The sequence below is a fragment of the Podarcis erhardii genome (genome assembly GCF_964252035.2).
Source record: "Podarcis erhardii genome assembly, chromosome: 13".
In the NCBI taxonomy this organism is placed as follows: Eukaryota; Metazoa; Chordata; class Lepidosauria; order Squamata; family Lacertidae; genus Podarcis; species Podarcis erhardii.
Window position 1 is genome coordinate 49,413,425 of NC_138502.1, and position 25,578 is coordinate 49,439,002.

General features: G+C 48.2%; 1 protein-coding gene across 12 annotated transcripts in view; it reads left to right on the plus strand.

Moving 5' to 3' along the window:
- FHOD3 (formin homology 2 domain containing 3) overlaps positions 1 to 25,578 on the plus strand; it is a 366,192-nt gene that overhangs the window by 207,871 nt on the left and 132,743 nt on the right. For all 12 annotated transcript variants that reach the window (XM_081836232.1, XM_081836231.1, XM_081836221.1 and 9 more), the window contains exon 6: positions 14,433 to 14,527. In XM_081836232.1, coding sequence (XP_081692358.1) covers positions 14,433 to 14,527 — 95 coding nt within the window. The remainder of the gene's footprint in view (positions 1 to 14,432; positions 14,528 to 25,578) is intronic.

Genomic DNA, 25,578 nt, shown 5'->3' on the forward strand with positions numbered 1-25,578 from the left:
ATATATCACTGAGCAAAAGCATATTCTATACTTCTCTGGGAGATTGCGTAAAGATGTTGGGCAGGCATTAGCAATTGCATTCCTGCAAATGATTCTTCTTATTTGCCTTAAAATATTCCATTTATAACTTATTATACAGAAAAAAACATAGTTATAACGTTTAGGTTTGGGTTTCACTTGTCTTGGTGCTTACAAGTCATTGGATACACCACCTCTGTTGACTTGCTGCCAGCAGCCATTTGTTAATTAGCTTTGTCATCTGAACAATGTTTCACTCAGACCTGAAGTCAGCCTGATTAAGGGATTGTGAGTGGATTGCAGGATTATCACATTCCCATACCCTATCCTCTCTTTTCTTGAGAGCAATTTCCCCTAGACAATTTCCTTGCTGCCCTTAACCAGAGTTCATCCGCGGGGTGGAAGCCAGTTGAGAGCACTTCAGATGCACACCTTCCCATCAACCTCAGCTTCCAACCACCTTACCACTTGCACGATGGAGGCAGCCCATACACATACTGGAAACTTAAGGGAAGCGGGTTGCACTGTGGTCTAAACCACTGAGCCTCTAGGGCTTGCTGATCAGAAGGTCGGCAGTTCCAGTCCACGCAATGGGGTGAGCTCTCATTGCTCTGTCCCAGCTCCTACCAACCTAGCAGTTGAAAAGCACACCAGTGCAAGTAGATAAATAGGTACCGCTGCAGCGGGAAGGTAAAAGGCATTTCCGTGCGCTCTGGTTTCCGTCACGGTGTCCCGTTGTGCCAGAAGCGGTCTAGTCATGCTGGCCACATGACCAGGAAAGCTGTCTGTGGACAAACGCCGGCTCCCTCGGCCTGGAATCGAGATGAGTGCCCCACCCCACAGTTGCCTTTGACTGGACTTAATCGTCCAGGGGTCCTTTACCTTTCTACCTGCACTGGAAACTTGCTGAAGAGGGCAGGTTTTGAGCTCTGAACAAAGATCATGAAGAAGAAACACAGGATATTTGCATCTAACTGACGTTCTTTCACTGGTCCTCTGGTCACAAGCCACGCTGGTCTTCTTCACCACAATGCAAATTTTATTTGCAATTTTATTTGCCGCAGTCTACAAGGGAGTGAGGGACGCGGGTGGCGCTGTGGGTTAAACCACAGAACCTAGGACTTGCCGATCAGAAGGCCGGCAGTTCAAATCCCTGCTACGGGGTGAGCTCCCGTTGCTTGGTCCCTGCTCCTGCCAACCTAGCAGTTCGAAAGCACGTCAAAGTGCAAGTAGATAAATAGGTACTGCTCTGGCGGGAAGGTAAACGGCGTTTCCGTGCACTGCTCTGGTTCGCCAGAAGCGGCTTAGTCATGCTGGCCACATGACCCAGAAACTGTACGCCGGCTCCCTCAGCCAATAAAGCAAGATGAGCACTGCAACCCCAGAGTCGGTCACGACTGGACCTAATCGTCAGGGGTCCCTTTACCTTTACAGGGGAGTGAAGAGAGAGCTTTGGCTCCAGTCTTGAGACTAGCCAGAGCATGTGGTTTCCTGGCTCTTCTAAGCTCTAATACTTTCCAAAATGCTGTTCTGCACAGACTCACATCTCATATATGTGACTTCACAGAGATCACATACTGTTGTTAAACTATGGAATTTGTTCTCACAAGAGGGAGTGATGTCCACTTGAAAGAAGATTAGGCAGGATAAGGCTACCAATGGCTACTAGCTGTGCTGGCTTTGTTCCACCTGTACTGCTGGAGACAATATGTCTCTGAATCATTGTTACTCTGGGGGGAGTGCTTCCCACAAGCATCTTGTCAGCCACTGTGACCAGAGGACGTGCAAGTAGATCAGCCACTGGCAGACCCAGCAGGCCCTTCTTATGGCCATTTGAAGACGGTCAGCTACAGCTAAGCAACCTGTATTTTTCTAGTGAGCAAGTTCAATAATGGGTGCTTCTGCTAGAGGCTGCTGCAGCTGAGGATGCAAGTTTGACAGCTGGCATGAGGAACCCTTTGAAAGTGAAAATATGAAATGTTTTGCTTTATTTTCCTTACTTTATTTTCTTTATTAAATTTGCATACTACTCTTCATCCAAAGATCTTGCGAAAGTTCACAGCATAAAAATATAAAATAAGAACACAAAATACATAATAAAAGCAAGAAGAGAGCCAACAAATACCTCCCCCTCCCACAAACACATTTAATAATAATAATAATAATAATAATAATAATAATAATAATAATAATTATTTATTTATTCCCTGCCCACTCTGGACGGCTTCCAACAAAATATTAAAATACAATAGTCCTTCAGATATTAAAAGCTTCCCTAAACAGGGCTGCCTTCAGATGTCTTCTAAAAATCTGGTAGTTGTTTTTTCCTTTGAGATCTGATGGGAGGGCGTTCCACAGGGCAGGCGCCACTACCAAGAAGGCCCTCTGCCTGGTTCCCTGTAACCTCACTTCTCACAGTGAGGGAACCACCAGAAGGCCCTCGGAGCTGGACCTTAGTGTCTGGGCAGAACGATGGGGGTGGAGATGCTCCTTCAGGTATACTGGACTAAGGCTGTTTAAGGCTTTAAAGGTCAGCACCAATGCTTTAAAATGTGCTCGGAAACGTACTGGGAGCCAATGTAGGTCTTTCAAGACTGGTGTTATGTGGTCCCAGTGGCCACTCCCAGTCACCAGTCTAGCTGCCACATTCTGGATGAGTTGTAGTTTCTGGGTCACCTTCAAATGTAGAGCGCGTTGTGGTTGTCCAAGCGGGAGATAACCAGAGCATGCACCACTCTGGCGAGGCAGTCCGCAGGCAGGTAGGGTCTCAGCCTGCGTACCAGATGGAGCTGGTAAATAGAATTTTGATCAGCCAACCTAAACCTGGCTTTGAAAGAACGTGTGTTCCTGGATGACACTGCTGTTACTCCTGGAGCAGGGCGGAGTCACTGTCATTGCCAGAGAGGAACAAAGGCATGTTGTTGAACAACTAAAACAGAAGGTCTGAATATCAGGCATGTCACTTTCAAACATACTTTCATTCCATCCGTTTCTGCGATAAAGGTAACTACTGCAAACAACAAAACACATAAATTGTCCTTTCTTTTTAATGAGCGCTCCCTGGATCCTCGATGACAGTTTCACTTTTCCTTAGCTTTTGTTCGATTAAATGGAATGTGTCACTCAGCCTAGAATCAACCATTTGGTTCTGCACTATTGCATTCGGTATTCTTTGGTGCACATTCTTTAAAGGACCTTTTCTTAAATGGAGACTGGTGATGTGTAGTGGGTGTGAATCATTTTTTTAAAAAAATGATAATAATGTGGACTTCAGTAATGGCAACAAAGATGGCCAGAGGTGAAGGAGGAATTTGTTCACTTAGTCCAGTTGATTAGATGTGTAGAAGAAAGTACTGACGCACGATTGTCTTTAGTAAAGAGAGGAAGAAAGTAATGTTAATCTCTGTACACAACTATTAAAGGCACAGAAAGCAATCAAAGTCGTTTCTGATTTTGCCTGCCCCCATGTGTTACTTCACAGGCCTTTGAAGGCATTACATTCTAAAATGTAAAATATTTGGGCCAAGTCTCCCTAAGGCATCAACGTATTAGAGTTACATTAGCCTTTTTAGCAGACTCGCATTTGGCTTTTCGTCTACCAAAGCCCCCAGATAGGACCGAAAACAATCGTTTCAAGTTACAAGAGATTCCCACTAACATTAGGAACAACTTTCTGCTAGTAAGAGCTGTTCGACACTGGAATGGACTTGCTTGGAAAGTGGTAGACTCTCCTTCTTTGAAGGCTTTTAAGCAGGGATTGGATGGCCACCTGTCATATACGATCTAGTTGTGGTGCCTGCATTCCAACTCCACAATCTATGATTCTGTTACCTTTTCCACATGTGATACTGTCAAGCCATGTGCCACGAATCCTGTGTGCATCTGATTTTTCCTGCCTAGATGCAGAACTTTACATTCATGCCCAATGAAATCTGTTTGGTTGTCAATACCACATTCAGTCCTTTTCCCAAGCACAATTCAAAGTGTTGGTGCTGACCTTTAAAGGCCTAAACGGCCTCAGCCCAGTAGACCTGAAGGAGCGTCTCCATCCCCATCGTTCAGCCCAGACACTGAGATCCAGCACCGAAGGCCTTCTGGCAGTTCCCTCCCTGCGAGAAGCCAAGTTACAGGGAACCAGGCAGGGGCCTTCTCAGTAGTGGCACCCACCTTGTGGAATGCCCTCTCACCAGATGTCAAAGAGATAAACAACTACCTGACATTCAGAAGACATCTGAAGGCAGCCCTGTTTAGGGAAGCTTTTAATGTTTAACAGACCACGGTATTAATACTTTGTTGGAAGCCTCCCAGAGTGGCTGGGTGGGGTAGAAATTATTATTATTATTATTATTATTATTATTATTATTATTATTATTATTATTATTTTCTACAATATTAGCCACCCCTTATCTAGTCATCTATTCCGGCATCCATTTTTCCACCATGGCCTGCCAGAGATGCCTTTTGGTAGCCCACTGGCAGGACACAAAAACAATAGCCATCTCGTGCTGTTGTTCTCTGTCATACTCCCTCTGGATCCCAGAGGGACCATTTAATCATTTAATCATCATGACTTATAGCCATTGACAGCCTTAATCTCTATAAATTTGTCTAACCCCCCCCCCCCTTTATAGTCATTTAAGCTAATGGCTATTTAGCTTCATTAGATGAATCTTGGTTCTAGTTTAACGAAAGTGAGAGAAACTCTTTTTACTTAATCCACGCCAGGGGATTGTATGGTACTTTAAAAACCTATCATGTCCCCACTTTCTTTTTCGAAACTAACTGTAAAAAAAGGTCTCCATCAGTTTCACCTTTCAGGGGCATTGCTGCTGGTCACTGGCAATTATGGTATCCCCTTTCTGCACCGTTTCCTACAACATCTATTTTGAAGTGTGGTGGCCGAAATGTACACAGCATTCCAAGTATGGTTGCATCATAATTGCTTGTGCTGCTAACAGTATTTTGGGCAGCACACTTTCTAAACACATATTGCATTTTCCCTGTGTTTTTCGAGTTGAGTACCACCTTAAAAGTTAGGGGAGGGGGAAGACTTAAGCATAGTTGCTTTGAACAGATACCGGCATTCCAAGCTGATGTTCTGTACATAATTAGTAGTGATTGATAAAAGAAAACTCACACCTGCAGCTCCTTTCTTTGCAAAGTCCAAATGAGCTCAAAAGCAGTTTCAACGTGTGGAGCACAGTGAAGAAAATAATTTTCTTCCTGTTTCAAGATTTGGCACATCATGCCCCTCTCTCCATTCCCTCCAAATCAGGATTATGCTTTGCTTATCTTAAGAAGCGGCTTAGCACTATAATGTTCATTTGGAGGTTAAATCCTTGAATTGCATCTCAGGAGATTTATGACACTAGGCTGTGATCCCACCCTCACCCAAGCAGTCCTGCTTCCTGGTGCTGTATGATGATCACCAAATTGCTCAGGGAAACATGAGCTGAATTGTTGGAAGGGACCCGGGTTAAACCACAGAGCCTAGGACTTGCTGATCAGAAGGTCGACGGTTCGAATCCCCATGACGGGGTGAGCTCCCATTGCTCAGTCCCTGCTCCTGCCAACCTAGCAGTTTGAAAGCATGTCAAAGTGCAAGTAGATAAATAGGTACCGCTCTGGCAGGAAGATAAATGACATTTCCGTGTGCTGCTCTGGTTCGCCAGAAGCAGCTTAATCATGATGGCCACATGACTCGGAAGCTGTACGCCGGCTCCCTCGGCCAGTAAAGCGAGATGAGTGTCGCAATCCCAGAGTCGGCCATGACTGGACCTAATGGTCAGGGGTCCCTTTACCTTTACCTGGTGTGATGGCCTGGATCTCGGGCTCGGACTCAGAACCAGAGGAGTCTCAGTCCACACCGGATCCTTTGCCTCAGACGGCATCTGCACCAAGTCTGGGGCCTGATCCTGAAGAGCCCCAGTCTGCACAGGTTCCCCTGCAACAAGCACCAGCTGGGCCGAGTCAGGGGCCTGAGCCTGCCCTGGCTCCAGATGCGGGGATTACCTAGTTGTCTTCAGCTGGGCAATCACTTACAGCTGTTCCACTACTGGTTGGGTCAGGGGAGGCTGAGGTGGCCCCTGGGTCTAGTAACCCACTAACGTCTCCCAAGCTGCTGAGACTAATGTCTGAGAGAAGGAGAGACCTGAGTACTCGCAGGAGGAGTGCTCGCCTTCAAGCGAGACAGAGAGGTGAGTCACTGGGGGATCAGGACCAGCCGTTACCCCGACAAAGATAAAAGGCTGTCAGACCCTGTCCCAGGTTGCGGGAGCAACATTGCTGTTTGCTAGAACCTTCCTGAGACCCTGCACCCGACCTAACCTGGTTTCCTGCCTGGGCCCTGTCGGACTGACTCCTCCCGGAATCCTTGGATTCGGGACCGGACCTGGACCGCGTGGCTTGGGTTAACCCCCAGGCCCAACATACCTTGAGGGTCATCTGGTCCAATCCTTTGCAATGCAGGAATCTCAGCTAAAGCATCCATAACAGAGGGCCATGCAGCCTCTGCTTAAAAACCTCAAATGAGGGAGAGTCCACCACCTTCTCATTATGGTTGAAAAATTAACTCGTAATAGTAACAAAACTGAATTGACCGTATGTGCCACAAAGGGCATAGTACCCAAGTCCACCATCGACTTTAGTCCTGTATGAAACAGCAAAACTTAAATATAAGCTTCTCCATACCACAGAAAATACTCTATTCTGCAAGATCAAGTTGCTGTTGACATTTCTGTCAGAGACTAGTAATGTTGTAGTCACGTGATCCAATGGTTAATTGAGCAGGGAGAGACATGGAGAAAAGTTCTTTTTGAGGTTGGCTGGCCTGGGTGACTGACCAGCCAGTGATGCTCAAGGCTGGGTTTGGATTGAGACCATAGCTGTCAACTTTTCCCTTTTCTTGCGAGGAATCCTATTCGGAACAAGGGAATTTCCCTTTTAAAAAGGGAGGGGTTGACAGCTATGATTGAGACCCAGGTTTTTCTGGTTCAGAGGAAATGAGAAAGGGAAGCATATTTATCACTACAAAATACAAGAGAGAAAACGACTGCTTTTATCAGAAAGTGTTACATCCTATTGGCGCTTGATATATTTTAGAAACTTTTTTTTTTTAATGAAAGGAACCCATGAGGGAAAATCAGTGATTATTTTATGACATGCCTCCAAACCCCATATCTGCTTGTGTGTGTGGAAATGCTCGGAACAGATTTTAGGTGTGTGGTGGGACCATGTGGGGAGAGGAAGGAGTTGCGTTGCACAGCCAAAAGTCCTCCCACTAGCAGACTTTCTTCACTGAATACTGCCCATTGTACTGTATCTTTTTCTGGAGGGATTTCAGCAGTTACAATGATAATGCCACCAAAAACAAACTTTATTTTGATATCTGCTAATCAAAATATTGATCCAATAGTTACAACAATGTACACTGAAGTGCATCTGGAAGAACAAATAAACAAGGCTAAAAACCAGAATTTATATGATGATAGGACATCTCCAAGTCCTGTACTTAGCCCTGTTTTGTATAGCAAACTGTTTAAACTGGGTTATAGACTGCATAGCTTATAGCAAAGCTTGAACAAAATATATTGAGAACACCTTTATATGAGATACTATGGGGGGTTGCAACAGTCAGTTAAATATAACTTATTTTCACAGTTTGGATTCTGGAAAAAAATCATTTAAACCTAGCCTTCACTTCTGGAATTTATCTTGGATAAGATAAAAGAGGAGAGACATCTACAAGATTTCAAACATGGAAAGCATCAAACTTTTTAGAATACAAGATCTGGTATATCAAGGGGTTCATGATTTCTTACTCAGAAATTAAGAGGAGACTACAAGGCAGGAATCCCCCACGGTTTCATTATTTTCAAATCCAATCTTGTTTGCATTGACATTTTAGATCATATGAACAAACACGAGTGAACCTAATTTGAAATGTAAACAATGAAAAAATACAAAGTAGACATTGCAAAAATTCAGTTTGGAGCCCAAGCAAGTAAGAGTCTGCATGGCTAAATAGGCTCAATAGTATAAGGGAAAGCAACCCAGTGGATATGTGGAAACGTCTTCAGAAAACATTGCACAGGTTTTCCCCTAAATATGGCAAATCGGGTCCTCCCTTAAAGAGGGCACATACTGCAATGAGACCTGGAAACCGACACCCTGTGTTGTGGGTGGGTACGATTGGTCAGCCACAACACCCGATTGGTAGGTCCCTCGTAGCTGCGTGCAATCTGGCCAATGGGGCGCAGTCCAAATGTTTCGAGGGACCTATTTATGCCTATGCACGTGACCCAGAGCTTCCTCTTTCGGCTTGTGCATCGGAACACCCGCCCACATCTCCCTACTTTTAGGGCTTGACTTTGCTATGCCGTCATCTGTCGTTGGGAATTTTCCCCACTTGGCTGATTGGCTGTTGCCATTTGGGTTTCACCTGCCATGTATCAAATCGTCACAACTTGTAAGGTTGCGGATAGGTGATAGGGATGGGAGAACGCTCTCGCCATCCCTATGTGAAGGGTATTCTGTTAAAGGAATCCAGGGACTCGATGGTTTGGTCAATCCCTGAGAGGGGGTTGTGCCCATGCCTGAGTCCAGGGGGACATTTGGGTGGTGGAGATAGCCTGTTCCTAGCTTTCAGCTTATCCAGGTGTTCACCCTTGGCTGACCTATGCTAGAACCCTGCATCAGCGCTACCTGTATGGCAGGGAGCTAGTCGAACCAGAGCCTATGCAACCAGTCACTTTCTGTAATCAATAAAGCTGTGGCCTAAATTCTGCCAAAAACCCAAACCAAAATTTGAGTCAAGTGTCAAAAAGAGACAGGCGCTTCCCACCCACCCCAGTACGTGGCACAAATGCAGTTTGGCAAAACTATTGGAGGAAAATAGGAAATAATCTTAGCTTGAGTCTTTGAAATTCCATAACATCAGGATTTCGGCAACTTTGTCTTAGACCATAACGCCAGTGCAGTAGAGCTGGTTCTCTTAAAATTTAAAATCTCTTAAAATTTAAATGTTTGGGGATAGTTGTTGTCAGAGCCACCCTGGGTCCCAGCTCACAAGAGACCAAAGTCCAGTCCAAGCTATATACAAAAGGTTTTATTGAAGATCATTGTCGTCATTACATCCAAACTCCGTGGCTCCGCATCTGTTACCCTTAGATGTTAGAAGTCCCCTCTGAGTCCGTCCCTCCCCTGCACCAATTTAAGAGGCTTGTGCTGCTCCACCTTTTCCTCTCTTTCCTTTTCCGCAGGGTCTTCCTGCCCCCCTGTGTTCCCTCCTTCCGGGACTCCCCAGAGGCTGAGTCTTCTCCTGCCTGCTCCCCCCTCCTTCGTGCTTTGGCACCAGGCTCCTCCCCAGAGCTCTCCCCACTTCCGCGCGCCTCCACATTTGAACTTGGCGCGCGTACGTTGCTCCTGACCTTCCTTTCAACAGCCACACTGCTCCCGGTACTGCTTTCCGCCCCTTCCGGCAGGACGTCTTGCCCCGATCTCCTTCCCCCCTCTGCTCCTTGTTCTGTTCCTCCCGACACACTGGTAACTCCACCCTCTTCACTCCGTTCCGGTGGAGAAGCCGGTCCCGATCTCCAACTCCCACTGGCGGTTCCCCCTACGTTCCCCTGCTCCTGACTGTCTCCCCCTTGGGCTCCCCTTGGCTTGACCAGGGGGGCTCCCTTTTGGGAATCCTCCGATTCACTGGACGGACTCATGGACCATCTCGGGTCATTGTCGTCCTCTTCCTCGTCAGCCTGGAATCCTTCTCCCTCACTCTCGGTCTCCTCCCTCCTCTGCGCCTCTCTCCCTGAACCCCTGACAGTTGTCTACCACGATTATAATTTTGAAGAATCAGCTACATGTGAAATACAGTCCTCCATAGATGCTCACTCTAGAGCAGGGGTGGGGAATCAGTGGCGCTCTTTTTTGCATCGTAGCGGGTTGGACTACATGACCCTCGGGGTCCCTTCCAACTCTACAATTCTATAGAATCATAGAATCATAGAATTATAGAGTTGGAAGAGACCACAAGGGCCATCGAGTCCAACCCCCTGCCAAGCAGGAAACACCATCAGAGCACTCCTGACATATGGTTGTCAAGCCTCTGCTTAAAGACCTCCAAAGAAGGAGACTCCACCACACTCCTTGGCAGCAAATTCCACTGTCAAACAGCTCTTACTGTCAGGAAGTTCTTCCTAATGTTTAGGTGGAATCTTCTTTCTTGTAGTTTGGAACCATTGCTCCGTGTCCGCTTCTCTGGAGCAGCAGAAAACAACCTTTCTCCCTCCTCTATGTGACATCCTTTTATATATTTGAACATGGCTATCATATCACCCCTTAACCTCCTCTTCTCCAGGCTAAACATGCCCAGCTCCCTCAGCCGTTCCTCATAAGGCATCGTTTCCAGGCCTTTGACCATTTTGGTTGCCCTCCTCTGGACACGTTCCAGTTTGTCAGTGTCCTTCTTGAACTGTGGTGCCCAGAACTGGACACAGTACTCCAGGTGAGTACTATGATTCCACGTTGTTCTTCTACAACTCCCATTGCCCCCGACACTTGGCCCTGATACCTAGAGTTGATGGGAGTCAACACCTGGAGAGCCACAGGTTCCTTAGCCTTGCTCTAAATATTCCTCACCTCCAGCTAGCTGTGCCTTTGTCGTATTTGAGGCCTCAGAGCAGCCAGGAAATAAGTTGCTTCTTAACAAATAAATCTTGATGCTTGTATTCCAAGGACCGTCAGCAACTGATATTAACATTTGATAAAGCTCCTGGATGCGACTGACAAACATGCCGTAGGTCAGTGTGCCCGAAAAAACAGATTGATGACATCCTGTAGATTTTTAAAATTATTATTCTGTAAAACATGGTTCTTTTGCCAGTTGTTTAAACAGCAACAGACTTTTTTCTTCGTGTGTTCACAATTTCCCATCAAATTCCACAATGCTAACCTGAAGCTATAGCAGATACGATCGAATTCCATAGTCTTGGAAGAAGCTTCTGATAAGATTCTTCAGTAGCAGATGAAAATAGCCAGGAATTTCTTTTGAACATTGTTGTGGTTTCTTTGCATGGGGCTTATTAAAGGCTTGGCTTTTTTATGACTATACTGAGCGACAACCTGAAAGCTGGGGAGTAATGCAGTCCAGAATTTACCTAGATACTTAGCCAGTCTTTGTTGTTGTAATGTCCATGTGATGCTTTAAAGACTGACTTTTAGAAGTCTTGATTTATGTTCCTTATTAATCTAAAAAATATGTGTGGGGCATAAAATTTGTTTCACATTTTCTTCAGATGCAAATGAAATCCTTTCCTTCTGATCCAAGAAGTTTCACTACAAAGAAGCAGCTTGGTGACCTTATCTGATTCTGATCAAAGGGCAATTTTCTTTGTACTGAAGAGAAACAAAAATAATACTCATTAAGCCATTCTCTAATTGCAGCTGGATAGCAGTTGTTCTGAATTACCTAATAATAATAATAATAATAAAACTCTGGATCCCTTTGATGTAATGTTAATAGTCAGTGGATGGCAATGTGCATTAAAGTCTCTTTATTGTTCACTGACATTTAGGTCACAATCAATAGACAGCCTTGAGCAAACCACACACTGGCTTCCATATGAGAATGGTCATCCCCATACTCACCAGACTGACCGATGGGAAGGTTATCTTACCCCCATCCACACTGTCCAGTGCTGATAGGGATTACCTGCATCAGATGCACATCACAGCTATATGTACGATGATGGGGGAAAGTATTTGATCCCCTGCTAAATTTGCCCTCCGACGAAGAAATGACCAGTCCATAATTTTAATGGTAGGTTTATTGTAGCTGCGAGAGACAGAATAACAACAGGAAGATACCAGCTAGCCTGACATCTGGCTGGTTGATAGGGGGGTCAAATACTTATTTCACTGATTATAATGCGCATCAATCTCTGACTTTTGTCTTCTGGGTTTCTGGGGGTTTTCCTGTTGTTATTCTGTCTCTCGCAGCTACAATAAACCTACCATTCAAATTATGGACTGGCCATTTCTTCGTCAGAGGGCAAACAGGCAAATTTAGCAGGGGGTCAAATACTTTCCCACCGCATTGTAGCATTCTTGGAGAATCTATGAGTGGTCCCAGTTAGGATGCAAATACAGTGGTACCTCAGGTTACATACGCTTCAGGTTACAGACTCCGCTAACCCAGAAATATTACCTTGGGTTAAGAACTTTGCTTCAGGATGAGAACAGAAATCGTGCTCTGGCAGCGCAGCGGCAGCAGGAGGCACCATTAGCTAAAGTGGTGCTTCAGGTTAAGAACAGTTTCACGTTAAGAACAGCCCTCCGGAACGAATTAAGTACTTAACCCGAGGTACCACTGTACACATTCCACTTTCTGGAAGGGCAGCCAGCCGATGGGTCCAGAAGCACAGCATTCTGTAATGTGAGGGGCTCTTGATCCTTAAAACAGATCTGCAAGCCTGCCTTTCACACTGAATTGGGATGTAACCTGTTACATTGGCTGGAAAGTGACAAACAAGGCAATGACTAGTTGCATGTTGCTGTGGATTGTGTGAGGATGGTCTACATGGCCTCTCAAAAGAGGCCTGAACACACACACACACACACACCAAGGAACATGACAATGGCGTTCTAGTTTGTGGTAAAGTGGCCATGCATGGGAACAGCTGTAAAAGCAACTGCCATTTCTCAATGGCCATATTGCTTTGTAATCACCAATTTTACCTCCATCCATGTTACAACTATGTTACAACATGTTACTACAATGTCATTGAGCATAAAGTTATGCACACTGGGACCAAACCAAAGAAAATCTAAAGTTCACATCTTGTGGGGTCTGACCTGGTGGTTCAGGAATGAGACTTTGGAGTCATGGCAGATAATTTGAAGATGCTGAACCAGTGTGCATAACCTGTGAAGAAGAACACATCCATGCTACGGCTAATTAGGAAAGAGATAAAACTGCCAATATCCCGCTCTGTGATGCAAGTGTGCTTGGAGTACTGTGTACAACTCTGGCCTCCTTCCCTCAAGAAAGACATTGTGGCAGTGGAAAATGCTCAGAAAAAGCCAGTCATAATGATCAAGGGGATGGAGAACTCCTCTATGAGGAGAAGTTACAACATTTTTGGGGGAAGGGGGTAATTGAGAGAAAAAGTGAGCCTGAGGTGACATAATCAAGGTTTATAATATTATGCATGCTGTGGAGAAAGGGAGTAGAGTTACCTCTCTCACAACAAACACTTTTGACATCAACTTCCTAAGGAGGTTTCGGTGAGACCCCAGGAAAATTTTGGAGGCTGATAAACGGCAGCCTGGCAAATATTTAGTCTTTCATCTAGTGGTGGCGCAGAAGGGTACATGAGAGGAGTACACTCTGCTGTGGCCTGGTCTCCCTTCCCCAGGAAAGCATGGGCCCACAGAGGGCTGCAATGTCTTTCTCCATCACTCTCACTCTCTGTCTCTCTCTCTCACACACACACTCACATATTGTTGTTGTAGTTTAGTCGTGTCTGACTCTTCGTGACTCCATGGACCAGAGCACGCCAGGCACTCCTGTCTTCCACTGCCTCCCGCAGTTTGGTCAAACTCATGCTGGTAGCTTCGAGAACACTGTCCCACCATCTCGTCCTCTGTTATCCGCTTCTCCATGTGCCCTCCATCTTTCCCAACATCAGGGTCTTTTCCAGGGAGTCTTCTCTTCTCATGAGGTGGCCAAAGTATTGAAGCCTCAGCTTCACAATCTGTCCTTCCAGTGAGCACTCAGGGCTGATTTCCTTCAGAATGGATAGGTTTGATCTTCTTGCAGTCCTTGGGACTCTCAAAAGTCTCACATATACAAAAAGGTAAAAGACCCATGGACGGTTAAGTTTGACTATGGGTTGTGGCGCTCATCTCACCTTCAGGCCGAGGGAGCCGGCGTTTGTCCTCAGACAGCTTTCTGAGTCATGTGGCCAGAATGACTAAGCCGCTTCTGATGCAACGGGACACCGTGACGAGTGCCAGGGCACATGGAAACACCATTTACCTTTCCGCTGCAGCGGTACCTATTTATCTACTTGCACTGGTGTGCTTTCAAACTGCTAGGTTGGCAGGAGCAGGGACAGAGCAATGGGAGCTCACCCCGTCGCATGGATTCAAACCACCGACCTTCTGATCGGCATACCACATACCTTCAGATCGGTTTAGACCACATATGCACCCCCCCCCCTTTACATGCATCCATTCAGCACATCAGCTGAGGTTGCATTTCAATTGCATTTGCATCCATGTGCCCTCTGGAAGAGTTAGTTGAGGTTATCCAGAATGGTGACCTACTGTAATTTGGAAGCAGAAAGAAGTTTTGTGCCTTTTCTCACTCAACTGGATTTTGCTAACTTTCCTTATCTTCTTTATTTCCTTAGCACTGGGACAAATTATGCTATACGTAGATGGGATGAATGGAGTAATCAATCATAATGAAACAATCCAGTGGCTGTACACTCTCATTGGGTCAAAGGTAAGAAGAGTCCCATCTATTGAAGACTTTTAAAGATTTTTCCGTGTGTGTGTAGACAGCTGTGATATACACACACACACGGAGAACGTGCCAATGACTGAAAAATTCCACTAGTTTGATGCTTGCCACAAGCAGAGGAGTACATGTGCAAAGGCAATGCTAATTCCATTTATAGTGGCACATTCCTCTCTCTTTTCAGCTCGTGAAAATAACCCATAGGGCAGTGTATGTGGAGTTAGCTTCCTACTACAGAATGGCAGCCCAATGGGACTACGTGTTGCTGGTTTGAAAGTGCTGCCTTGGCTACCGGTGAAGTTCCCATGGGAAATGTTAGTACTAGCATATGAAGCCATGAATGGGACCCAAGTACCTATAAGAGTGCCTTCCTCAGTCCCAGCCATCCCAGTCCCTATGATTTGCAGGCGAGACCTTGGTGGTGGTGCCACCCTTGGGGACTGCCCGCTTGGCATTGGCCCATGACGGGGCCTTCTTAGTGGCAGCTCCCTGTTTGTGAAATGCCCTCCTATCTCCCTCATTATTGGCTTTTGGGAGGAATTTAAAAACATTCCTGTTTCCCAGGCTGTTCATAGCTCAAAAACACTGTTCTTGGCAACCTTAAAATCACTGGTTGAGAGAATGTTTTAAAGGGTTTTTAGAATGTATGGGTTTTAGGTGGGTGGGGGGAAGTGGGTTCCCATATTTGGCTTTGTTGGGAGGTATGGTGGAATAAATAAATAAACTACACGTGCTGCCTCAGTGCCAAACATACAAATCCCTTTAGTGAACAAAAGGAGTTAAGGAGGCATTAAAAAACAACAACAACCCACATACAGCCTGTGAAGTATTCAGGGAAAATCTAATCAAGATGTTTTATAGACAAAAACAGATCTGTGCTGGAGGTGTGGTAAAATGAAGGGGACACTTATACACGTATGGTGGACCTGTGAAAAAATCAAAAGCTTCTGGAACATAGTATAGGACGAGCTTAAAAAAATGTTTAAGTATAACTTTATGAAAAATACAGAAGCTTTTCTACTAGGGATAACGGACGCAGGTATAGCAAGAGAAGATCAGAAAATATTCCTCTATGCCACAGGAGTGGCAAGGATCCTAATTGCTAAAAACTGGAAAAAAGAAACTGTGCCAACAAAAAAGGAATGGCAAGACAAACTGTTAGAGTATATTGAACTGGCTAGATTAACAGAGATCACACAAGACAAGAGTTTCAAAAAGCATGGGGGAAATGCAGAGAATGCTTCACAAAACAGTGCCCTAAAATACATACCTGGACTTCTTTTGATTAATGTCTGCAGGAGACTTTGTGAATATTTAAGTTATAATTAGAAAAATCTTAATAATTATTCATAAAGGAAACAGCTTATAAGAAGTAAATAAGGAGGCCAGATACAGGATAAAGGAAGTCTTTTATTTGGTTGTTTGTACTGTTGTATGTTATGCTTATTGTATGTTATGTTCACGTTTAATGAGGGCGGATTTCTGTGTTGGGGGATGGGGGGGTTATGTTATGTTGTAAATAAAATTTCCAATAAAAAATAAAAAACCCCACAAACACTCTTAATATATGCTGCCGATTGGAAGAAGTGCAGTAGTCTTGAATATTAACTCAGAGCAGACCTTTCTCCGTACTAAGAATCTTTCATATGCGCACAGACAAACACATATGGCGTAAAGTGAATAAAAGGAAGAGACATATCTCAGAGATGCCGGAAATGATTACTGTTTAATATTATATACTTTTATTCTAATGCTTTATGCCCCCATCTGTCAAATATATTATTAGGGCAACTTGCCAAGGAAATAATTTCCGCACAAGTAAGGCCTCAACTCTCTGAGGTGCCATTTTTATCACCTTTATAGCCTCTATATGTGCCAGTCCTGATGCACCAAAATAACTGAACCACGGCAAGGACAGATCAGACCACAGGAATCCTGATTGAATTTGCTCTTGCTAAGGAATGGTAATACTTCCCAGTGAGGACATTCAAAGCAGCAGGAAAATCCTGGGATGTTTAAATTTCCCTCCTTTGCTATAGAAAACCATTCCATAGCGCCACCTAGCAGAACAACTAAAATATATTGAGATGAATAGAACACAGACGCTGCACGTTTTTAATACCTAAACACAACACACTCGCCCTGAAAAGGTCTGGACAGCATTCATAATTGCTTTATTTAAGACTTCCTAATGCAATATAATTTCCATGCATATATTAAGTATTATTTTTGGGGAGGAAATCTTCAGGTCTTGTAAGTCCTCTCGATCAATAAGAAATGTCTTGAACATTATGCGCATGCATAATATTAAACCTTTTATATTAAGCAATTTTTGGTTTCCCTTATTTGCATGTTCAGAACCAGAAACCACCCCCTAAATGAATTCACACTTGAGTCAAATTTTGGTTTTGGTTTTTGGCAGAATTTAGGCCACAGCTTTATTGATTACAGAAAGTGACTGGTTGCATAGGCTCTGGTTCGACTAGCTCCCTGCCATGCAGGAAGCGCTGACCCAGGGTCAGCATAGGTCAGCCAAGGGTGAACACCTGGATAAGCGGAAAGCCGGGAACAGGCTAACTCCGCCACCCAAATGTCCCCCTGGACTCAGGCACAGGCACAGCCCCCTCTCAGGGGTTGACCAAACCACCGAGTCTCTGGATTCCTTTAACGGAATGCCCTTCATATAGGGATGGCGAGACCATTCTCCCATCCCTATCACCTGAACCAGAGTGTCTCTGCAACCTTACAAGTTGTGTCGATTTGCTATGCAGCAGGCAAAACCCAAATGGCACCAGCCAATCAGCCAAGTGGGGAAAATTCCTGCTGTGCCCCTGTCCCAATGATAGACGACACATGACGGCATAGCAAAGTCAAGCGCAAAGCCCTAAAAGTAGGGAGAGGTGGGCGGTGTTCCGAATGCACGCGCCGAAAGAGGAAGCTCTGGGACACGTGCATGGGCATAAATAGGTCCCTCGAACTGTTTAGACTGCGACCCATTGGCCAGATTGCACCCAGCTTCGAGGGACCTACCAATCGGGTCTTGTGGCTTAACTGAAACCACCCACAACACAGGGTGTCGGTTGTCCAGGTCTCACCGCAATACGTGCCCTCTTTAAGGGAGGACCCAGTTTATCCTCTGCTGTTGTCAACATACTCCCAACTAACGTATTTGCAGAAGAAAGTCAGTACAGTGGTGCCTCGCAAGACGAAATTAATCCGTTCCGTGAGTCTCTTCGTATAGCGGTTTTTTCGTCTTGCGAAGCAAGCCCATTGACAGCTTAGCGGATTAGCGCTATTAGCGGTTTAGCGGCTTTTAGCGGCTTATCAGCTTAGCGGATCAACTGATAAGCGGCTTAGCTGCTTAGAAAAAGGGGGGGGGAGGAAAAAACCCCCTCAGGAACTCGCAAGACATTTTCGTCTTGCGAAGCAAGCCCATAGGGAAATTCGTTTTGCGAAGCGCCTCCAAAACGGAAAACCCTTTCGTCTAGTGGGTTTTCCGTCTTGCAAGGCGTTCGTCTTGCGGGGCACCACTGTAGAGACAAGTATGGTAGCAGGTGAGAAATCACAACCATGTTCTTAGTTATGCACAGTGTGCCACTGAAAAGCTGTGGAGCAGAGAAATAGAAGATAATTGAGTCATGGAATTGTAGAGTGGGAAGGACCCTGGGGGGTCATCTAGTCCGACCCCTGCAATGCAGGAATCTCAGCTAAAGGCTTCCATGTCAGATGGCCACCCAACCTCCGCTTGAAAACCTTCAACAAAGGAGAGTCTACCACCTCTTGAGGGAGACATCCGCTGTCAAACAGCTCTTACTATCAGAAACATTATTCCTGTTATTTAGTTGGAATCGCCTTTCTTGAATCCATTGGTTTGAGTTCTACCCTCCAGAGCAGGAGAAAATAAGCTTCCTCCACCTTCCATGTGACAGTTAAATCTCCCAGGTTTCCTGTTCCAAGCTGGACAGGAAGCTTCTTTAAATATTTGGAGACTGTCCCTAAAATTTACATTATATCCTTCTTGTTATCATCATTGCAATCTGTATGTTTGGAATATTGAGAGCAAGTTGAGAGCCTCTCTAACCCCACACCAACATCCAGCGCAGCAGAGTTATTTTTAAAGCACTCTTAACAGGAGTTAGGTTTTTTTTTAAAAAAAGGTTTATTCCTGTGTTTGTGTAGGTATTAAATTAATGCAGCATAACTCTGATGACTTCACCCAGAATGAAACATATCAAGGCCTACATATTTTTAGCAAGTTTCTGTCATTATTATTGTGTGGTTGGAAAAATAGGATAAACACTAGGGGGTTTCTCTACATCTGTAGCTGTAGCGTTTGGAAGCTGCCCAAACGGTTTCTGAGCCATTCTGTGTCTTTCGAATTTGACTCAATATTTTGGAGCAGTTTAGATCTATTGAAAATGAAACTGGTCGTCCCCCCCCCCCCCCCCGCCCGCCTCATTTGCTATAATAGGGAATCTTTCTTTTAACTGAAGTGGGTGAAATTTGTAGGCACAGCAGACTCTCTAGAGTAGATTAAAGCCTGACAGATTTTAGGCAGATACATGCAGAATTTTTTGTTCGTGGCCCCTTTAGAATTTGATATTTTACAGAGAGAGAGAGAGACAGACAGACAGACAGACAGAAGGTATCTTATTTTCCGTCAGACTTGGATGCAAGTTGCAGACATGGTCACCCCTTCTAAGGAGATGAAGCCTACTAAATTTTTGTTCTCACTCAAGGGCAGATTTTATAATAATAACTGGTAGGCTAGATAAAGAGTGTGGATAGCCAGCATCTCATCATGAATTATCCTGGGTGCGAAGAAGCAGCACTTCCTTTTTATATCTGATTCACTGAATGTTGGTTTTTCAATCAACACTAAGACAGATTTCCTTGGTTTGGACGTAACTGGGATCTCTCTGGGGTAATGCCAGCCAAGATCTTGGTGTGAAGCTGGTGTTCTGTGGGAAGGAACTAGGGAAATGTGTATTTGGCCCTAGTAAATGCTCATGGACTGGTTGGACACAGAGGAGTGAAGAAGTTGGCTGAAATGGGCAGAGGAAAGACAAGCGGTACACAGGCACAGTCTCCAATTGCTTGCAGGAAGCCCAGGAGAGAAGGAAACACCAATGGCTTTGTGGATGCAGGGACTTTTAGTCTCAGCAACTAATTTCATTGAGTGGGACCTACAGGGCATGAGCTGCGGTGCTCATTAGGCCTAAAGCACAGCCAAGGCTGCCAAGATCATGTTTCTCTAATAAAAACTTAACTCCAATTTTGAACTGTGTGATTTACTGATTGGCTTCCTCCTTTACACGGGACGTGGGTGGCGCTGTGGGTAAAACCTCAGTGCCTAGGACTTGCTGATCGCAAGGTCGGCGGTTCGAATCCCCGCGGCGGGGTGAGCTCCCGTCTTTCGGTCCCAGATCCTGCCCACCTAGCAGTTCGATAGCACCCCTAAGTGCAAGTAGATAAATAGGTACCGCTTTATAGTGGGAAGGTAAACGGCGTTTCCGTGTGCTGCGCTGGTGCTGGCTCGCCAGAGCAGCTTCGTCACGCTGGCCACGTGACCCGGAAGTGTCTGCGTACAGCGCTGGCCCCCGGCCTCTTAAGTGAGATGGGCGCACAACCCTAGAGTCGGACACGACTGGCCCGTACGGGCAGGGGTACCTTTACCTTTACCTTCCTCCTTTACAATGGCATTACAAACCTTTTTTTTTTTTAAGGACTGGAACAATTGTCCGAATTAGGCCATTACAAGAAAGATTCATTTCTTTATTTGGGGAGGGTTTTTAATTTCATGGCAGAGCACAATGCTTCGGATGTATTATGTTTTGAATTCAATCCCTGTTACCTCTCATGTAAACCTGTGGATTAGGTTGGGCTAATCAATGATCTGACTCCAGTAAGTCAACTTAGAATGGTCACAGATTTCCTTCCTGCCATAGTGGTCCTTGTTTTAAAATCCTGGCCTCTCATTTATAGCTGGTGTCAGGTTGACCAAAGATTGAAAGGACAGCAGCATCAGTTCTGTGTCAGGGAACTGCCATCGGAGCCAGAGGCGAAGGGAAGGCTCCAGAGCGATGCCGGAGAGGGTCCCAGCAGGGAGAGAGGCAGCCCATCTGCTGGGGAAGGAAATCAACGTAACACCAGGAGAGAAGGGGGGCAGATGGGGGAATCGGAGAAAAGGCTCCAGGACTCTTTACCGGAGACTAGTGGGGAGAGCACGGGCACTCCGCTGCCCACACCCTCCCTGCGCAGAAGACTTCCGCGCAGGGAGAGTAGGAGGAGACTTGGCATCAAAGAACTTTTTTGCTGGAAGAAGTTTAAGAAACGCTGTGCTGGACCCGGGGGAAAGGTACCGTGAGCGTAGTCTGAGTCCACACGAAGAGGGGCGAGGTCCGAGGCGGAGAGCCGGGCGGGGAACAGGAACGCTGGAACAGGAGGCCGAGCAGGGAACAGGAACACCGGATGGTCAGGAACAGGAGGCCGAGCAGGGAACAGGAGCACCGGATGGTCAGGAACAGGAGGCCAAGCAGGGATCAGGAACACAGGAAGGTCCAAAGCCAACAACGACGTTGCTCCCGCAACCTGGGACCGGGCTGACTGGGCTTTTATCCTCTTCTAAGGCCAGGGGCGGTCCCGGCCCCCAGGAGCCCCGCCTCCTCTGGCCTTAAGGCGAGCACTCCTCCTGGGAGCAACCAGTTCCCTTCGCCTCTCTGCCCTAAGCCTCTGCAGATCAGGAGAGGCCGAAGGGTTACTGGGCCCTGGAGGAGGCTCACCTGTAGCCACTGAGTCCTCAAGCCCCTCTGGGGCCTGAAGGATTTCACCTGGGGCCAGCTCCTGGTGCTCTGCCACAGGTGCAGGCTCTTCAGCATCTAGGCCTTGCCCCAGTTCAGCCGGCCCTGGAGGCGGGGACTCCTGTGCAGGCTGGGATTCCTCTGGTTCATCCTCTGAATCGGAATCCCAGGCCATCACACCATCCCCCCTCCCAGGCCCCCCCCTCAACCGAGGGTCCGGACCCGGCTTGCCGGGGTACGTCGCATGGAACTCTCGGAGGCAGGCAGGTGCGTGGACGTTGGCCGCTGGTTCCCAGGAACGGTCCTCCGGTCCGTACCCCTTCCAGTCAATGAGATACTGCAGCTTTCCCCTGCGGTATCGGGAGTCCAGGATGCGTTCCACCTCGTACTCAGGCTCTCCCTGAACCAACACTGGCTGCGGTCGGGGACGGTTCGGGTGGAACTCGTCGGGTGGGGCCACTGGACTCAGAAGGGACCTGTGGAAGACCGGGTGAACCTTCAGGGTTGCGGGTAACCGGAGACGGAATGCCACAGGAGAGACTTGGTCCACGATAGGGAACGGGCCGGTGAATCGGGCGTCCAACTTCCGCGAAGGTCGAGAGGGGTGGAGGTGGCGAGTGGAGAGCCAAACCAGGTCACCGACGCGAAGTTCCGGCCCCACCTGGCGGTGGCGGTCGGCCTGGGCTTTGTACGCTTCCTTGGCCTGGTGCAGTTGCTCCACCAAAAGCTGTTGCTGGGACTGGAGCTCTTGAAGCCACTCCGTCACCGCCGGGACCGCGGATGCCGGCAGCACATCTGGAAACAGCCGTGGATGATAACCGTAACTGGCCTGGAACGGGGTCTGCTGGGTGGACGCATTCACCGCGTTGTTGTAGGCGAACTCCGCCAATGCCAGGTGGTCGACCCAGTCATCCTGCTGGTAGCTGCAGTAACACCGGAGGTACTGCTCCAGCACCGCGTTCGCCCGTTCCGTCTGGCCATCGGTCTGTGGGTGGTAGGCTGACGAGAGGCAGACCTCTGTCCCGAGGGTCTGGTGTAATGCTCGCCAGAACCGGGATGTGAACTGAACGCCCCGGTCGGACACCACGCGCTCAGGTAGGCCATGCAGGCGGAAGACATGCTGAAGGTACAGCTGAGCGGTTTCCTTAGCTGTGGGTACAGATGGGCAGGGGGCGCAGTGCACCATCTTGGTGAAATGGTCGGAGAAAACTAGGAGGCAGGTACAACCACGAGACGGGGGTAAGTCCACTACAAAGTCCAACGAAACCGTGTGCCAAGGGCGCGGTGGAACTGGCAATGGCTGAAGTAGGCCGGGGGGTCGCCCGGTAGGGCCCTTGGCGCGCCGGCAGACATCACAACCAGCAACGTATCGAGCCACGTCAGCCTTCAGGCGGGGCCACCAAAACTCACGACTGACCAGATGGGTGGTCCGATACCGTCCAAAGTGCCCCGCTGCTGGGGCATCATGGGCCATCCGGAGAACCTCCAGCCGCAGTGGCCCTGGCGGGATGTACAGACGACCGTGGTGCAGCAGAAGGCCCTGATGCAGGACCAGCCCTGGATACTGTGGGCTGGACCCTTCAGCCAGCTCCTGGAGTCGTTCCTGGGCCCAAGCGTCGACCCGCTGCTGTTTCCGCACCCGAGCCTGCAGTGGCTCCGCCTCCTGGGTGGCCAGGAATGCAGCTGGAGGTAGGATCGTGGTGGGTTCTGCTTGCTGTACCGTGTCTGAGTTGTCTTCAGGTTTCCGGGACAGGGCATCCGCCTTCTGGTTCTGAGAGCTAGGGATGTAGCGGATCCGGAACTGGAACCGGGAAAAGAACAACGCCCACCGGATCTGTCTTTGGTTCAGCTTGCGGGTGGTCTGGAGGTACTCCAGGTTCCGGTGGTCAGTTCTCACCTCCACCGGATGTCGTGCCCCCTCAAGATGGTGGCGCCAGACCTCAAAGGCCACCTTGATGGCCAGTAGTTCCCGCTCCCACACAGTATAGTTACGCTCCGCTGGTAGGAGCTGGCGGGAATAGAAGGCACAGGGTAAGAGTGGCGCTTCAGGTCCATTCTGTTGAGACAAGACGGCACCGAGAGCCGTACTGGAGGCGTCGGTCTCCACCACAAAGGGTCGAGAGGGGTCAGGATGTTGTAAGATTGGCGCCCTCTGGAAACAGGCCTTCAACCCCTGAAACGCCTCCTCTGCCTCCTTGTCCCAGGAAAACGGCGTCTTTGGGCGCAGTAGCCGGGTCAACGGGGTGGTGCGATGAGCATAATCTGCGATGAAGGTCCGGTAGTAGTTGGTGAACCCCAGGAAACGCTGTAGGTCCTTGCGGTTCCGGGGTGCCGCCCATTCTCGAACCGCTGCCACCTTCCCAGGGTCCATCTGCACCCCATCTGGAGAGAGCCGGTGTCCAAGGAAGTCCACAGTCCGCTGATGGAACTCGCACTTGCTGAGCTTTGCGTACAAACGGTGCTCACGCAAGCGCTGCAGCACGGTCCGGACATGTCCCTCATGGCGAGCCGGGTCACGGGAGTAAACCAGTATGTCATCCAAGTACACCACCACGTACTTGTCTAACAAGTCCTGGAACACGTGGTTGATGTAGCGTTGGAACACAGCAGGCGCGTTGCACAAACCGAAAGGCATAACCAAGTATTCGAACTGCCCGTACCGGGTCCCAAATGCTGTCTTCCACTCATCCCCGGCTCGGATCCGAATCAAGTTGTAGGCCCCCCGGAGGTCCAGCTTGGTGAACACCTGTGCCCCTTGCACCCGCTCCAGCAACTCTGAGATAAGGGGCAAGGGGTACCGGTCTGGGATGGTAATTTTGTTCAGGGCTCGGTAATCATGGCAAGGGCGAAGTTCCCCACATTTCTTCTTAACAAAGAGCACTGGTGCCGCGGTAGGCGAGGTGGAAGGCCTAATGAACCCACGCTCCAGGTTCTTGCGCAAGAAGTCCTGCAAAGCCTCGCGCTCTGGCTCTGTTAGAGAATATAAGCGACTCACTGGTAAGGGCGCTCCGGGCTGGAGGTCTATGCCGCAGTCAAAAGGCCGATGCGGCGGCAGCTGGTCTGCCCCCCGTTCCTCGAACACGTCCTGGTAGTCCTGGTACACGGCTGGGAGCGTGGGTGCTGCCTCCTCCGTGGGCGCGGCCGCCAGCGTCTCGGATTGAGCATGGGAACATGGGTCTGGGAAGTGCACAGTCCGTTTGACCCAGTCAATCTGAACGTTGTGAGCTTCCAGCCAGTCCATCCCGAGCACGAGGGGGAACCGGGGCATAGAGGCAATGTCCAAAGTTCGCAACTCCCGGTGCTGCTGGAGACACAGGACCAGGGGCTGGGTCTCCTGAGTAACAGCTCCTGAACGTAGAAGCCGTCCGTCAATTGCTTCCACCTGGACCGGTTCTGGCTTGTTCCAAAGTGGCACCTGATGATGGGCAGCAAAAGCAGCGTCCATATAAGAACGGGTTGCTCCTGAATCCACCAAAGCATGGGTAAGAATCCAGGGCCCACCTGGAGGGTATAAACGTACCGGAACCATAAGATGTTGCAAGTCCATTGGTGCGGGCCCATTCTGCGCTGTTTGGGACCCCCGGTAGCTAGGGCCATCAGCTACTGGGGGTTGGCGGTTTCCCTGCGGCTGGCGTTTCTCAGGGCAGGACCGAGCGTAGTGTCCACTTCCGCCACAGTAGAGACATAGATTCCCCTCCCGACGCCGCACCTTCTCTGCGGGGGAAAGGCGTGGCCGCACTGCCCCGAGCTGCATAGGCTCCTCCGATAACTCAGTTGTGACCGTGGGGCTGCCGGAAGAAACTGGTGCCGAGAACTGGAGGTGTCGTCGGCCCCAGGCCTGGCGACGATCCTCCAGCCGGTCGTCTATCTGTAGACTCCGTTGAATGAGAGTGTCTAGCGTGGTGGGGCGTTCCATTGTGGCCAGCTGGTCCAGTATCTCGTCCGAAAGCCCTTCGAGATACTGGTCCCGCAATGCCGAGTCATTCCAGGTCAAGTCCTGTGCCAACAGCCGAAACTCCGTGGTATATGCGGCCACCGTGGACTCGCCCTGTTTCAACTGCCGAATCGCCCGGTTGGCTTGACTCCCTTTCTGGGGGTTGCCGAACGCGGCCTCCAAAAGATTGCAAAACCCCGTATAGTCTGCCAGCAAGGGGGAGTCTTGCCTGAGTAGCGGCAACGCCCACTTGGCCGCCTGGTCCTTTAACAAACTAATCAAAAAGTGCACCTTGGTGCGGT